This window comes from Pelophylax lessonae, assembly GCF_965119305.1.
Source record: "Pelophylax lessonae genome assembly, chromosome: 1".
Classification (NCBI taxonomy): Eukaryota; Metazoa; Chordata; class Amphibia; order Anura; family Ranidae; genus Pelophylax; species Pelophylax lessonae.
In genome coordinates this window covers 43,274,082-43,288,584 of record NC_138768.1, presented here as the reverse complement: position 1 = coordinate 43,288,584, position 14,503 = coordinate 43,274,082, and the positions used below count along the sequence as shown (strand labels likewise).

At 44.7% G+C, this 14,503-nt stretch overlaps 1 protein-coding gene across 1 annotated transcript in view; it reads right to left on the bottom strand.

The window, feature by feature from the left end:
• Positions 1-14,503, bottom strand: part of PIK3C3 (phosphatidylinositol 3-kinase catalytic subunit type 3) — a 389,362-nt gene that overhangs the window by 228,207 nt on the left and 146,652 nt on the right. Inside the window, exons 13-16 of the mRNA XM_082248227.1 lie at positions 12,249-12,316; positions 10,492-10,597; positions 4,677-4,793; positions 222-353 (exon numbers count right to left, since the gene is read on the bottom strand). Of these exons, the coding sequence (XP_082104353.1) occupies positions 222-353; positions 4,677-4,793; positions 10,492-10,597; positions 12,249-12,316 (423 nt within the window). The remainder of the gene's footprint in view (positions 1-221; positions 354-4,676; positions 4,794-10,491; positions 10,598-12,248; positions 12,317-14,503) is intronic.

Genomic DNA, 14,503 nt, shown 5'->3' with positions numbered 1-14,503 from the left:
TCTTTTATGTATTAGACTAAGGTGCCTGGGGTACACCCCTGATGTCTTCATGAACATAACCTAACATACCATCTGCTGCCAATTCCTCAGATTTGGTATGTGAATTGACATCTAAGCCTCTCATACCCATGGGTATAATACAGAAAGAGAGATTATTTCAAAAAGACTTGTGAAAGTCAAAAACAATGCAAAGCTTCTATTAAGAGGTATGAAAGGTGCACCTTGAAGAGTGTGGCTTTCTCTGGAATGATTCCTCTAATCTTCACTTGGGGCTCAAGTGGTAGAGGGATCGGTTCAAACTCTGATAGGTTCATCTTCTCATTGTCTGCCAATAAAGCTTGGAGCCTTTCATTCTGTGAACAGCAACGGAATGATAGAAGAGAAGTTCTATGGTCATAGCATACACTTTCATTTCATAACATCAACATTGTAATAGAAATGCAAACAATAGTTATATTTGACAATCCAATACACGATTCATTGAAAATTCATGTTATGGGGCGGTCAGCTGGTCATCTCTTTTCACAACTTCCTGGATTCCCTGCATGCTTTGCAGCTTCTCCTCTGCTCATGACTGTCAATTTCTAAGGACTATGTATCCCATGGTACCTTGATGCCTGCAAGCAGTGATTCCTGTACTAACTCAGCTTCTGAAGCTCCTCCTCTCAGCACCTCTGTAGTTCAGAAGGCAGGCACTGTGAAATGTGTGACACAGCAGTGCCAACGCACAGGGCATAGTGACTATGTGTCACAGAATTCAAGTTGAACATGTGGAGATCTTCAAAAAGTGAGTTTATAAACTTCAAGATAGCTCATATTAAGGTCCCATTCATACTTGCGATCACGTGCAGGAGTTCCCAGCGATTAACAGCGGGAGGCAGCCCCATTGAAAGCAAAGGGAGGCTTACAGCCTCCCAATGCATGTGAGTGACCACAATTGCTTTCAAGAGGAAGTAAACCCTCCTCAGGAAGTTGTACCTATAGGTAAGCCTATGATAAGGCTTACCTATAGGTACTGTAAATATCTCCTAAACATGTACGGTTTAGGAGATATTTACCTTTAATGCAGCCAGTGACGTCACTGGCGCATGCGCTCTGAAGGAATGGCTGATCGTGCCGTTCCTTCAGAGCCCCGTGCCGTGACCGTCGGCTCCCGCGCGTGTGCGCGGGAGTGACGTCACCGCAGCACCGGCCAATCAGATGGCCGGATGCCGCGATCCCAGAAGACGGGCGACTGAACATGTCGCTCGTCATACAGGTAAGAGAGCGGCACGGCGGGGGCTCGTTCTAAGGTAAGTATTTCATAATGAGCTAGTATGCATCATTATGTCTTTCTCTTGCAGGTTGTAAAAAAAAAAATGTTTAAACGAGTTTACAACCTCTTTCAATGGGGCTGCCACTCCAGGTAATCGTCAGGATCCCTCGCTAGGACTCCGGCACATCCAAAGAAAATATTTTGGCTAGGGCCACATCCGTGAAGGAACATCCAAAAAAGATTCGGGACCAGGTAAGCCAGAACCTGCATAACTTATCAGACTTTAGAGGCTCAGCATAGGACACAACAATGTAATAAAAAAAGTACATTTCATTATGCAAAATTTGAAAAAACAGAGGCATACAAGCCTAAAATCGATCCACCAACATTTACATCAACTCTACTGAACTCCTGGAAGAACGTAGATACTTATCATACAACACATAACATCACTTGTAGGACTGTATGGTTCTGGTAACCCAAGATGCCAGGTCTCCTGCATAATCGCCAACAGCGAATGGGCCGTAAAAGAAGTAGGCTAGAAAAAACTAAAATTCATTGTGGAAATCAATCCACACCAAATATACACTTGAATTAGAACCTATACCTACAATGGAAATATTCTGAAGTGTTTTATTGCAGGCGGCCACCAAACATGAATAGTCTGCTGCTTAAAAATGAGGCAGAGACACAGATGGGATGCAACCGAGAACAACCAATGTTCAAAAATATGAGGTCCAGTACATTTAAACAAAAGAAAAAACCTCAGCTTAACCACTTCCCAAAAACTGAGGTACCTGCATGTCGGCTTGCAGAAGAGGTTGCACCAGGATGATGCTTGCAGGCATAAGCCCAGTACTATCTTTTAGAGCCAGTGGTCGGCTTTCAGAAGATAACAGCTGATGCAGTTCAGCAGCTGCTCGGCTTTTATCCCAGTGAGCTGAACGCCCCCCCCCCCCCCCCACTGCCTTCCGCGGCTCTGCCTGGGTCTCCTGTCACACAGGGAGACCCGAGCAACCAGCCGGCACGTCCGCCGGCTGGTTGGAGTCCCGAGCGAAGCTGGATTCGGCTTAGATCGGGTCTCCGATTACTTAACCCTGAAGCAACATCACTTCCGGTTTACTCAGCTGCCAATGGTGCCAATTTTTAAAAAAATGACAGTGTTCAAAAATGACGATTTCGGTATTTTAAATACTTTGACCCACAGATCCCTCCATAAAGAGTGCCTGTCACTGCCTATTACTGTCACAAATGATGTTTACATTGCTGTGACAGCAATAAAAGTGATCAGTCAAAAAGTGGAGTCAAGTGCTATAATATACAACACCACCATCATTTTGTTTCAGAAAATTGCAAAATCATTCCAAAAGGGTATGTTTGGGGGCAGGCCTATGAAGGGTGCACTGTGAGCAAGAGGTGCTTTGACTAGGAGGGATGTGCTGTGCTAGGTGGCTGACTCAGGATGTGCTGTGAGAAGGGGTAAAGGTGCCAAAAGGAGGGATGTGCTGTACTAGGAGGCCAAGGAAGGAAGTGCTGTGATCAGAGGTTAAGGTGCCTAAGGAGGCATGTGATGTAAGCAGGGGTTGAAGTGCCTAAGGAGGGTTGTACTGTGTTAGGTGGCCAAAGAAGGATGTGCTCTGATCAGGAGTTGAGGTGCCTAAGGAGGAATGTGCTGTGCTAGATGGCCGAGGAAAGATGTGGTGTGATTAGGGGTTGAGGTGCCTAAGGAGGGATATACTGTAAGCAGGGGTTGAAGTGCCTAAGGAGGCATGTGATGTGATCAGGGGTTGAGGTGCCTAAGGAGAGTTGTGCTGTGCTAGGTGGCTGAGGAAGGATGTGCTGTGATCAGGGGCTGAGGTGCCTAAGGAAGGATGTGCTGTGCTAGATGGCCGGGGAAGGATGTGATCAGGGGTTGAGGTGCCTAAGGGAGAATGTGCTGTGCTAGGAGGCAGAAGAAGGATGGGATCAGGGGTTGAGGTGCCTAAGGAAGGAGGTGCTCCGCTAGATGGCAGAGGAAAGATGTGATCAGGGGTTAAGGCGCCTAAGGAGGGATGTGATCAGGGTTTGAGGCGCCTAAGGAAGGATGTGCTGTGCTAGGAGGCCGAGGGATGTGATCAGGGGTTGAGGTGCCTAAGGAAGGATGAGATGTGCTAGATGGCCGAGGAAGGATGCAATCAGGGGTTGAGGCGCCTAAGGAAGGATGTGCTGTGCTAGGAGGCCAAGGAAGGATGTGATCAGGGGTTGAGGTGCCTAAGGAAGGATGTGCTGTGCTAGGAGGCCGAGGAAGAATGTGATCAGGGGTTGAGGTGCCTAAGGAAGGATGTGCTGTGATCAGGGAACTAATTACCTAAGGAGGGATGTGCTGTGAGCGGGGAATGGAGTGGCTGGGGAAGGATACAAAGTGAGTAGGCGGTGACTAAGACTAGAATTGATGTACACTGTGAGGATGATTGAGAACAATACGCTGTTAGCAGGGGTGAGGTGGCTGGAGAACAGATGCACTGTAAGCATGCGGTGGGGTGGGTGGGCAGGAATGTGCTGTAGTGGGGGATGAGATGGCCAGGAAGGAATGTGCTGCGAGTAGGGTGAGGCGGTGTGGCCAGGGGAGGGATATGCTATGTCTAGGAGGTGAAGCAGGCAGGGAACAATGTATTGGGAGTAGGAGGTACAATGTAGCCTAGAAGGGATGTGCAGTTTGTGGGGGGTGGATCTTGTGAGGTAGTAAGGGAGGAATGTGTGGCGGTGACCAGGGGGTGAAGTGAATGATACAAGGGATGTGTGCGGTGAAGGGTTAGTGATATGGTCTGGAGGATACGTGTCGGCAGCAGAGGAAAGGTGAGGTAAGGTGACCAGGAGCAGATCTGCATGGAAGGAAAGAGGAGCTGCAGGGGAGTGGCAGCCAGGAGAGGCCACTTGATAGTGTAAACTGGAAAAACACTAGTGATCGCTGTGTCTTCAATTAGTGGCTTTGTTTACAGCCAGATACTTAACGATTTGTTTTCTTAGCGTATGATTTTTTTTATTTTATATTGTTTTTTTGTGAAGTGAGGTTAATACTAATTTTTCATTTGTAAAGCTTAGATAAAATCTGATTGAATAATATAGATAGCAGACAGTGTTTATTACGGGGACTAGTGCTACAATCCAGCAGACACTAGGGGGTTCATTTACTAAACCTGGAGTGTGCAAATTCTGGTGCAGCTCTGCACAGAAACCAATCAGCTACCAGGTTTTATATGAAAGGTTAATTGAACAAGCTGAAGAAGAAGCGGATTGGTTTCTTTGCAGAGCTGCACCAGATTTCGCACACTCCAGTCTTAGTAAATCAGTCCCTAGGTCATGTAGGCCTGCAAAGAAGAAAGTGATAAGAAGAACAGAAGGCGGAGGACCGCCACAGTTGGACAGCAGAGCAGTCTCTTACCTTTTTTTTTCTGTTTCCACTTTCACGCTGCACTGCCTTCATGAGATGAACCAGTCTATCTACAAAGGTCTGCTGTGTCGCCAGCAGCGAACGCATCACTCGCACAGACTTATCGCCCTGAGCCAGAGAAGAGAGAGCGGGAATGAGGTCTTAACGCTTATTACTTGATGTACACGTTATCTGCTTGTTGGGAGACGACAGATCTGTTCCCCTTCAAGAGCCGGCACTGTGCTCAGAACAGAAGACATGCAGCATCATGGGCAGTGGACAATTATTTATTAATGGCAGCTGTTTAATGCAGGAATGTGGCATTATCAGCATGAAGCAGGCAGCTAAAGCTAGAACATCACATTAGCGACACTATATCTCTGCAGACTATTTCTAAATCCTCAGCTGTTCTATCTTTATCACACTCTTGTAATCTAGAATTCCTTAAAGAAAACTTGTGCTTTGCCCATAAAGTTAAAGGTTCAAGTTTACTTTAATGCCAGCCCCTGAGGCTGCTTATACTTACCTTTCCCATTGATCCGCCGGCACCCTTTTAGCCCAGGGAAACAAAAATAGTACTTTCGGGTATAGGGGAGCATGAGGCTCCCTTCGATTCCTCTTGTGACAGACCCAACCAGGACAGAGGCTTTTGAAAAGGACTAGGGGCTTGCCTCCAACCCACAGATTATGGCCCATGCAGACAGCAGATCATTCTCCAACAATAATGTGAGGAACGCTGAGAGCTAGGCTTGGATTAATTCCCTGAATAAGGACAATTAGTTTTGGAGTGGAAGAAATAGTGTAATATTAATCTTGTATAGCTTAATGGTCAGAGGAATAATGGTGGCCCTCCTGCAGACTGGGTTGGAGGCTTCTTCACTTGGGACAGAAATATTTACCAACAATATCCCTCATGAAATCTTTGAAAATAAATGAATTCCACCTTTTCAGACAGCTAGAACATTGTATGAGTTTGTCTCAGACTGTTGTAGACTGATGCCAGACAGTTTAAGGTGGAATAACGGTTTGTTATGTGCTTATTGTGTGCCTCCTAAGGTTGAATTCCCATTGTTAAATTAGTTAATTGAGTTAACTATTGTTTCTGTCTGTTGGCTAAACCCTGTACACAAGAGCCAAATGTTGGGAGACATCGGCCCGTTCAAAAAAAAAAAAAAAAAACTGGGCGACATTTGGCCCTGTGTATGTCAGTCTATCCGACAGAAGCCGGAAATTTGGCTGGTTTCTGTTGGAAGAGCATGCTGGAAAACCAGCAGCCAACCGACTCCCGATCAGCACTCTCAGCCAATGGCAGAGAGCGCTGACCTGAGTGTTCTGGCGAGGGGGTTGGAATAACGGTGGAATAACGGTGGAATAACGGTTTGTTATGTGCTTATTGTGTGCCTCCTAAGGTTGAATTCCCATTGTTAAATGAGTTAATTGAGTCACCTATTGTTTCTGTCTGTTGGCTAAAGCCCTGTACACATGAGCCAAATGTCGGGAGACATCAGCCCGTTCAAAAAAAAAAAAAGACAGAAATTTTGCTGGCTTCTGTTGGAAGAGCATGCTGGAAAACCAGCAGCCAACCGACTCCACGATCAGCACTCTCAGCCAATGGCAGAGAGTGCTGATCAGAGTGTTCTGGCGGGGGATTGTCCCCCTGTCGGAACACAGCAGCTCAATGGGGGATATTGCTTTTTCGTTAAAGCCGCTGGCATGGACGAAAAAAAAACTCAGTGTGTACCAGGCTTAACTCATGGAGGTTTCTATGATGGGATTAGCCTTGTGTCAACTCTATTTCCTTATCTAAACCATTGTGTGATGTTTTGGGTAAATATTTGGTTTTATTGTTCATGTGGTGACTGACCTACTTTTGAAGTGTATAAAAACCTGTATTTCTGTTCAATAAACAGTCATTCCTTTGGTTCTAACTCAACATCTTGTCTGTGTACGATGCTCGGGGTAAAAGGGCTGGTATTAGCTCTTGATCTGCTGGAACAGGATGGAGAGCAGGAGGCACTGTTTGGTGGAAGCACCCAAGCGGGGTGCCAAGCATTCCGTCACACCTCCCACATTACATTGCTGGTGCTTGGTCATGTGGGGCACTGATAGTGTCCTCAGTCCTGTGTAAGCTCTGACTAGTAAGACTTGGAGCTGGTTCTCCCTGCTACCAAGGGTGTAAAGAACACCAGGATAACCAAGGGATAAATAAATACCGTATCTTGAGACAATTCTAGCTGCTTGGCTGCAAATTTGATTCAATGGCTTCCTAAGACCAGAAAAACCGATTGATGATCAGTGATGTACAGGTACGTCACTGGACTTCAAGTGGGTATACTGGGATGATGCCTGCAGATGCAGGCATTATCCTGGTATTGTTTTTTAGAGTCGACAGTTGGCTTTCTTGAAAAGCAATCCTAGCAGCTAATTAGCTGCTGGATGCCTTTTACAAGTAGTAACCTGCCGGCTCACCATAGAGGTAATGGGAGACCAGAACGGCTTTGATCATCTCTCTGATATAGGAAACCGAAAGGCACCAGGTTTCACCGGATGTAAACAGCATTATTTTTAAATTGAGAAAGCATCTGATCACACTGATCTTGGTGCTGTGAAGGACAGAGGAGGGCTAATAGACCCTAGATCTCTCAGTAAAGAGTACCTGTCACTGCCTATTTCTATCACAGGGATAGGGCAGGGCGGTGGAATAATGCAAGTAATAATTTCCATTAAAGCTAAAGCTTGAACTGCTTATATGTTGCCTTCTCGGGTTTCTCTTCCCCCCCCTCCATTGACATTCTAATTACTAAAAAGAAAAATAATATTTCCATTTTCACTACATACTTTATTTTATGCCCAGTGATGTCATCGCTGGGTTTCTGTGCTTCTCAATGCAATACAGGCCATGGTCGGTGGGAAGGGACAGCAGGGTGCTGTAAATAACTATCTGAAAACACCACAGCACCCAGCCTAGTTCTGGACTATAACCTGCACACACTCGCTGGCCAGGCTGGGAGACCTTAAGGATCTAGATTATCCAGTCCGAAACCACAGCCAGCTGTTGCTTGTAGTTCTCCAGGAACTAACTAATGAAAATAAAATATCATAAAATAACAAAAATTCCCTGTAACAGCTAAGACCGAAGTCCCTGCAGGGAGCTAGGCCCTATTCCAAAACTAAGCAGAAACAAACTGGCTGCTGTAGCAGAGTGTGTGGGGTTATGCCTGCAGGGACTGCCCCCATAGGCATGTAAAGCTTTTTTCCTGCCTAGTGCCTATTTCTGATTGGAGGAGCATAACCCTATGGTGAAGAAGATGGAGCTGCGTCTGTCAATGGATGATAGAGAAAGTAGAAGTCCACCCTAACACTAAAATCCCAGCATCTATAGACCTCTACGATCTAACAGTAATCTATCTAGCCCTGTAAAGAAGAAATCAGTATACATACCTTTTTTTAAACCAAACCGACCCAATCCCAGCCGCAGTTTCGCTGTGTAGGCGGATGCAGAGGACACAGCTGACAACGGAAGCCCCATAGTAATTCTATGGGTGATGTCACTCCTCTTTCATTTCACAGCCGTTGTCGGCCGTGTCCTCTGCACAGCTTCCGCTGCTGGTGACCGGGTCGGCTTCAAAAAATGTATATATACTGATTTGCACTCTAGACAGGTTAGTGTTAGACCGTGGAGGCCTATAGATGTAGAGATTTTAGTTTTAGGGTGGACTAACACTTTAAAATTTCAGGTGATCAAGGGGTTAACTGTGTGCCTAACAATTTGTGCTGATTTTACTTTGCTATTTCTTTCTCCCTGCTTTGCAGGGAGAAGAAACAGCCAGATTGCTGTTCACAGTGTGATTTGACACAGCTGATCAGCTGACATCAGCCATATTAATTGGCTGAAATCAGCTTTCAAAACATGTGCTGTGTCCAATCACAGCATGGGTAAGCAGAAATGTGTGCCCCAATGACAGCACGGATTGGCAGGGGGTGCGCGCCCCAAACCCCGAAGCAAGCCAGTGGCATACCAGTGCACTGTCTAGCCTGCATGTGCTGCTCAACAGCAGTACATCTACAGTGGGCAGGCAGCAAGCAGTTCAAACAAAGGGGTTGGCTCTAGGGAGGAGTTATATAAATATTGATTTGCCCTGCTGCGTGGGTGTCAATGTGGAGAAGTGGGCATTCCTAGGCAGGCTGTGTGTGCATAGGCAACGCCCACATGTGATGCTGAGCCCCCATGATTGACAGAACTGAGATCGAATGAGTGAAAGGAACAGACAGGCTGGGAAGGAAACGGCTAATGACTGATGCATTGCAAAGAGAAGCACAGAAACCCAGTGTGACATCATGGGATCTAAAAAAATAAATAAAAGTGGGTAATAACAAACCATACTATTTTATTTACACACCATCTTCTAGCACTTAGTGATTTACATTTTATACACTAATATACAGCGCCTCAAAATTACATTTCATTTCAAAAGCAAAATTCAAAACTTTTGGTTGTCCCCAGAACAGGAATAGAGGGTAAATCGTCCAATGGGGACACTAGTTCTGGGATTCCCTCACTTTTCAGGGATTTCCTCACACTTTTTTATATATATATCTAACATTTTAGTTATGGGGGCAGGAAGTGAAGGGAAGTCATACAGTAGATGGTAAAAAAAATAAAAACTGACAGGGGTTATACCCTCCAAAATTAAAAAATAAAGTTTTGCTTTAGTTCTACCTTAAACCGCTTGCCGACTGCCCACCGTAGATGTACTGCGGCAGGCAGCCGCTCCCAGGCAAATCGCCATACTGTATGGCGCTCGCTCTGGGGAGTCTAGGGGGCGAGTGCGCGCCGCCGGTGGCACGCTCCCGCCCCCGTTTGTCAGTGGGGAAGCCAGTGCGTGTGTCAGGCGGCTCCGATTGCCTCCTGACACACGCGATCGCTCCCCGCTGACAGAGAAGGACGGTCAGCTGTTGTAAACATAGCCGACTGTTCTTCTCCCTGGAATGATCACAGAGCTCCTGTGATCCTTCTATATAGGATCACATGTCTCTATGGTCATCTCACAAGCCCAACCCTCCCACAGTTAGAATCACTCCCCTAGGCTAACATTTAACCCTTGATCACCAACAGTATTAACCCCTTCCCTGCCAGTGTCATTATTACAGTAACAGTGCATATGTATAGCACTGATTACTGTAGTAATGTCACTGGTCCCCCCAAAAGTGTCAAAAATGTCAGTTGGGGGTCCGATCTGTCCACCACAATGTCGCAGATCGCTGTCGTTACTAGTAAAAAAATAAAAATGACATAAATCTTTCCCACAGTTAGAAGACGCAATCAAAATACCCTTATTGCGATTTTTTTTTTACCAAAAATATGTAGCAGAAAGCAAATTGGCCTAAAATGTTAAAAAAATTTGATTTTTAAATTATTATTTTTTTGAGAATTTCATATAAAAGAAGAAATAGAAAAAAAAATGTGAAAAATATTGTTTTTTCTTCAAAATTGTTGCTATTTTTTTGTTTATAGTGCAAACAATAAAAATCGCACAGGTGATCAAATACCGCCAAAAGAAAGCTCTATTTGTGGGGAAAAAAAGGATGTAAATTTAGTTTGGGTACGGCGTCGCACGACCGCGCAATTGTCCATTAAATAACGCAGTGCAGAATCGCAAAATAGGGCCTGGTCAGGAAGGGAGTAAAATCTTCCGGGGCTGAAGTGGTTAACAATGCAAAGCTCAGGAAAACAGGTGAATGTTATCCGGCACTGAGTGACACTGATTACTTCCAGGGATGACAGCTGTGCCGGGATGTACTGACAGTATCCATCAGTTCACCTTACCTTCAGCAGTGCCTGGCTAAACCTCCTCATGACATTCAGATACATCTCATGAGTGCGCGGGTCCCTCAGCTGGGTGTCCTGGTCCTCACATTCCACTATTACATACCTGAGAAGACACACAACATCACTTACATGTATGCAGAGAGGGTGACAACATGACTACAATACAGCCAATTGTTTTTCTTATTTAGAGATTAATGCAGCAACCAGAGCGGCTACAGAGCAGTGCCCTTCCAAAAATATTCTTCACACTCAAATATTATCTAAAGATGGCAAAAAAAACATATACATTAATCTCCTTTTGAAATGAGGATACCCAAAAAAAGTCTGGCCAGGGAGAAATGTTATATTATATACAACATAGTATAAAGGTATATTATATATATATATATATATATATATATATATATATATATATATATATATATATATATATATATATATATATATATATATATATATATGGGTATATATTCTATACAACGCACAGAAATTCCATAAAAACACACTATATCTGAAGTTATTCAAATATTGCAAAAAAAATTGCAAAAAAAAATTAATAAATATTCTAATGTAATATAAGCATAAAAAAAGCAAAGTTCATGGGGGAGATAGACCACAGAGACTTAAATCATTGATCCATGTGAAGAAAAAATAAATGCCACCGATGGGAAAGGTGATGGATATTGTAAATAAAGGGTGACCAAGACGTTCCTATTTCACACCCAAAGTGAGTATCAAAATCTGCTTACCACAATATATTGACCACTGAACTATAGGTGGTCCAATCAGGCAGAGGGAAGTAGGTCTCCCTCAAACCATGTACCCTGGAATATCTCAGAGGACTCGATCCATTCTCCAAAACAAAAAGCGCTAACATAGTGTAGTATGCCAATAATGCTTTAATATTAAAACCAGTGATTGTACTTACAAAATCCAATATCCAATAATGCATGTCATCATAGAGGACGTATAAACGAGCATCTGAAGTCTGCGGCGTTCCTGCGGGCTTCCTTCCGAGCTCCAGGCTTAAACAACGGAACCGACCAATCAGAGAGTAATTGCGTAGCGACGTCACCGTTGTGGGCCCCACCCTACGCGTTTCGTCCTAAATAACGTTCTCTGGTGATAGGTTTAGATACTACACTGTGTTAGCGCTTTTTGTTCTGGAGAATGGATCGAGTCCTCTGAGATATTCCAGGGTACATGGTTTGAGGGAGACCAATTTCCCTGTGTCTGATTGGACCACCTATAGTTTAGTGGTCAATATATTCTGGTAAGCAGGTTTTGATACTCACTTTGGGTGTGAAGAAGGAACATCTTGGTCAGCCTTTATTTACAATAGCCATCACCTTTCCCATTGTCGGCATTTTTTTTTTTTTCTTCACATGGATCAATGATTTAGGACTCTGTGGTCTATTTCCCTCATGGAATTTGCTTTTTTTTAATGCTTATGTTACATTAGAAATCTTTTCTTCTTTTTTTTTTGCAATATTTGAATAATTTTAGATATAGTGTGTTTTTATGGAATTTCTGTGTGTTGTATATAAAATAACATTTCTCCCTGGCCAGTCTTTTTTTGGATATCCTCAGCAGTCAGTAAAGGTCTACACTTGAGCCATCAACAAATGTCTACACACCAGTATATAAAAAAAAAAAAAATAAAAAAAAAATAATACAAGCAGTCAATAATTGTACACATGCCAGTGTAAGCAGTCTATCTGTATATTGTAAGCAGTCAGTAGCTGTATACATACCAGTACAAGTAGTTGGCCAGCGTGGAGTTCTTGCAGGCCCGGGAGATGAGGAAGGTGCACAGATCTTGCTGGAGAAATGAGGAAACACATTAATACTCGGAAAATGTGGCACCAGAAATATCAGGAATGGCACAATGGCAAAACAAAGCTGCTCTGTAAAGGGCAAATAAAAGGTTATCCGCTCTGAATAATTAGGCGCTGACACCTACAGGTCAGACTGTTTTTCAGCCCCACATTCAGTAAACAGAATTAAAGAAACATTACTTGCCATTCCAAAGTGCAAACTATTCCTGTATAAAACTTTAGGCTTAAAGGGATCCTAGAGTTAAAATACAAAAGAAGAGCTGGTGATTCATTTAGGCCTCATTAAGATGGGTGCTGACGCCTGTAGCCTGTGAATGTGCACATTGTTGCTGTACACAGGCAGTTGATTCATATGGAGATATAGAGAAGGGATCGACCGATTATCTGCCAAGCCGATAGATCGGGGGGCCGATATGCACTTTCCCCCGATATGTCAGAATGGGCCCCTGAGGTTACCGATATTGCCGATATTTCGGGAAAGTGCTTGTACCGGAGTGATGCCTGCAGACTGAGGCATCACCCCGATACCGGCGTCCATAGCAGACGGTCAGCTGTCTTGTAATGACAACCGATGTGGCTGAGAAGCCGCTCGGCTGTCATTACAAGGAGCGGGAGGGGACATCCCCCCCCTCCCCCCTCCCGATGCCTTCCACCGGGAGATTTTTTAATGTACGAAAATATCGGCCAATAACGATATGCGATGACCAAAATATCGGTATCGGCAAAAAAAACCTGATATTGGTCGATCACTAATATAGAGGCTGCACAGACACAAACGCTCATACCAATTTAAAAGGTTGTCAACTGTGGACGAGCGGCTGTGTCCTTGCAGCCATGGCATTCCCCATTGACATGAATGGGCTGGGTGTAGACAGTACCTGGCAGCTGAAGCCACACATACAAGGCGGTCAGTCATGGGCTTCATGTGCCAACACCTGTCTGAATGAGGCTTTAAAATCAAAAGTGTGGGGGCCACCCAAACGTGGTCTCACCATCGCTAAGCAACTTAACTCACTGGGTCTGATAGACATATGGCGGGAACTCAACCCTTCCTCCAGGGAATACACACATTTCTCTGCCCCTCATGGCACATTTGCCAGGATTGACCACATTTTCTTGTCATCGGCTGAGGTCCCTCTGGCCGTTAAAGCGAATATCAGGGAATCACCTCTTTCGGATCACTCCGTGGTCATCTTGGACCTCCTGTCCCCTAGATCACGGGACGGGGTGCGCAGGTGGCGTCTGAACGAATCTTTGCTCAGTAATCCCTCTCTCTGCAATATGCTGGAAAAAGACATTACTGAATACTTTCATTTGAACGCTCAAAGCGGGGTCTCACCAGAAACCGTGTGGGCTGCTCATAAGGCTGTCATGCGGGGTAAGCTTATCCAGCTGGCGGCGAAACTTAAGCGGGAAAATCAAATTGATATAGCTAAATTGGAGAAGGAATTCCGGGAAGTGTCTAGGGCACATAAGAAAAAACCAACTCTAGTGTCGCGACAGTGTTTGGAAGCGGGTCGTCTGGCCCTGAACATGGCTCTTACCACCCGGGCAGAGAAAAGTTTACGTTGGTCCTCTGCACAGTTCTATTACCAAACCGACAAAATAGGACCCCGGCTAGCTGCTAAACTTTCCCCCAGGCCCAGATCCTATGCTTTTCCCAAAATTAAGACTTCGGATGGATCCATGACTCAGAACCCACAAAAAATTATGACCGCTTTTTACAAATTCTACTCTCAGTTGTACACTCCTAGTGAGGGAGCGACCATCCAGGGCAGGACGGCCTTCCTGGATGGCCTGGCATTACCTAGTATTTCCGAGGCTCATATGAAATCCATGGAATCCCCCATCTCGGAGCTAGAAATCTTAGAGGTAATTAAGCATTTGAAAAAAGGTTCGGCCCCTGGGCCTGATGGGTTTTCCTCGGGTTATTATAAAGCGTTTGGTCCAGTGCTTGCCCCGCATTTGGCGCGTTTTTTTAATTCCCTTAGGCAGGGACAGCAATTAGAGGCTTCGGCCAATACCGCATACATTTCGGTTATCCCGAAGCCGGGCAAGGATACTTCTGACGTTAAAAATTATAGACCAATCTCACTGATTAATAACGATTTAAAAATTATGACGAAAATATTGGCCAATAGGTTGGCGGATTTTATAGGCCGCTATATTCA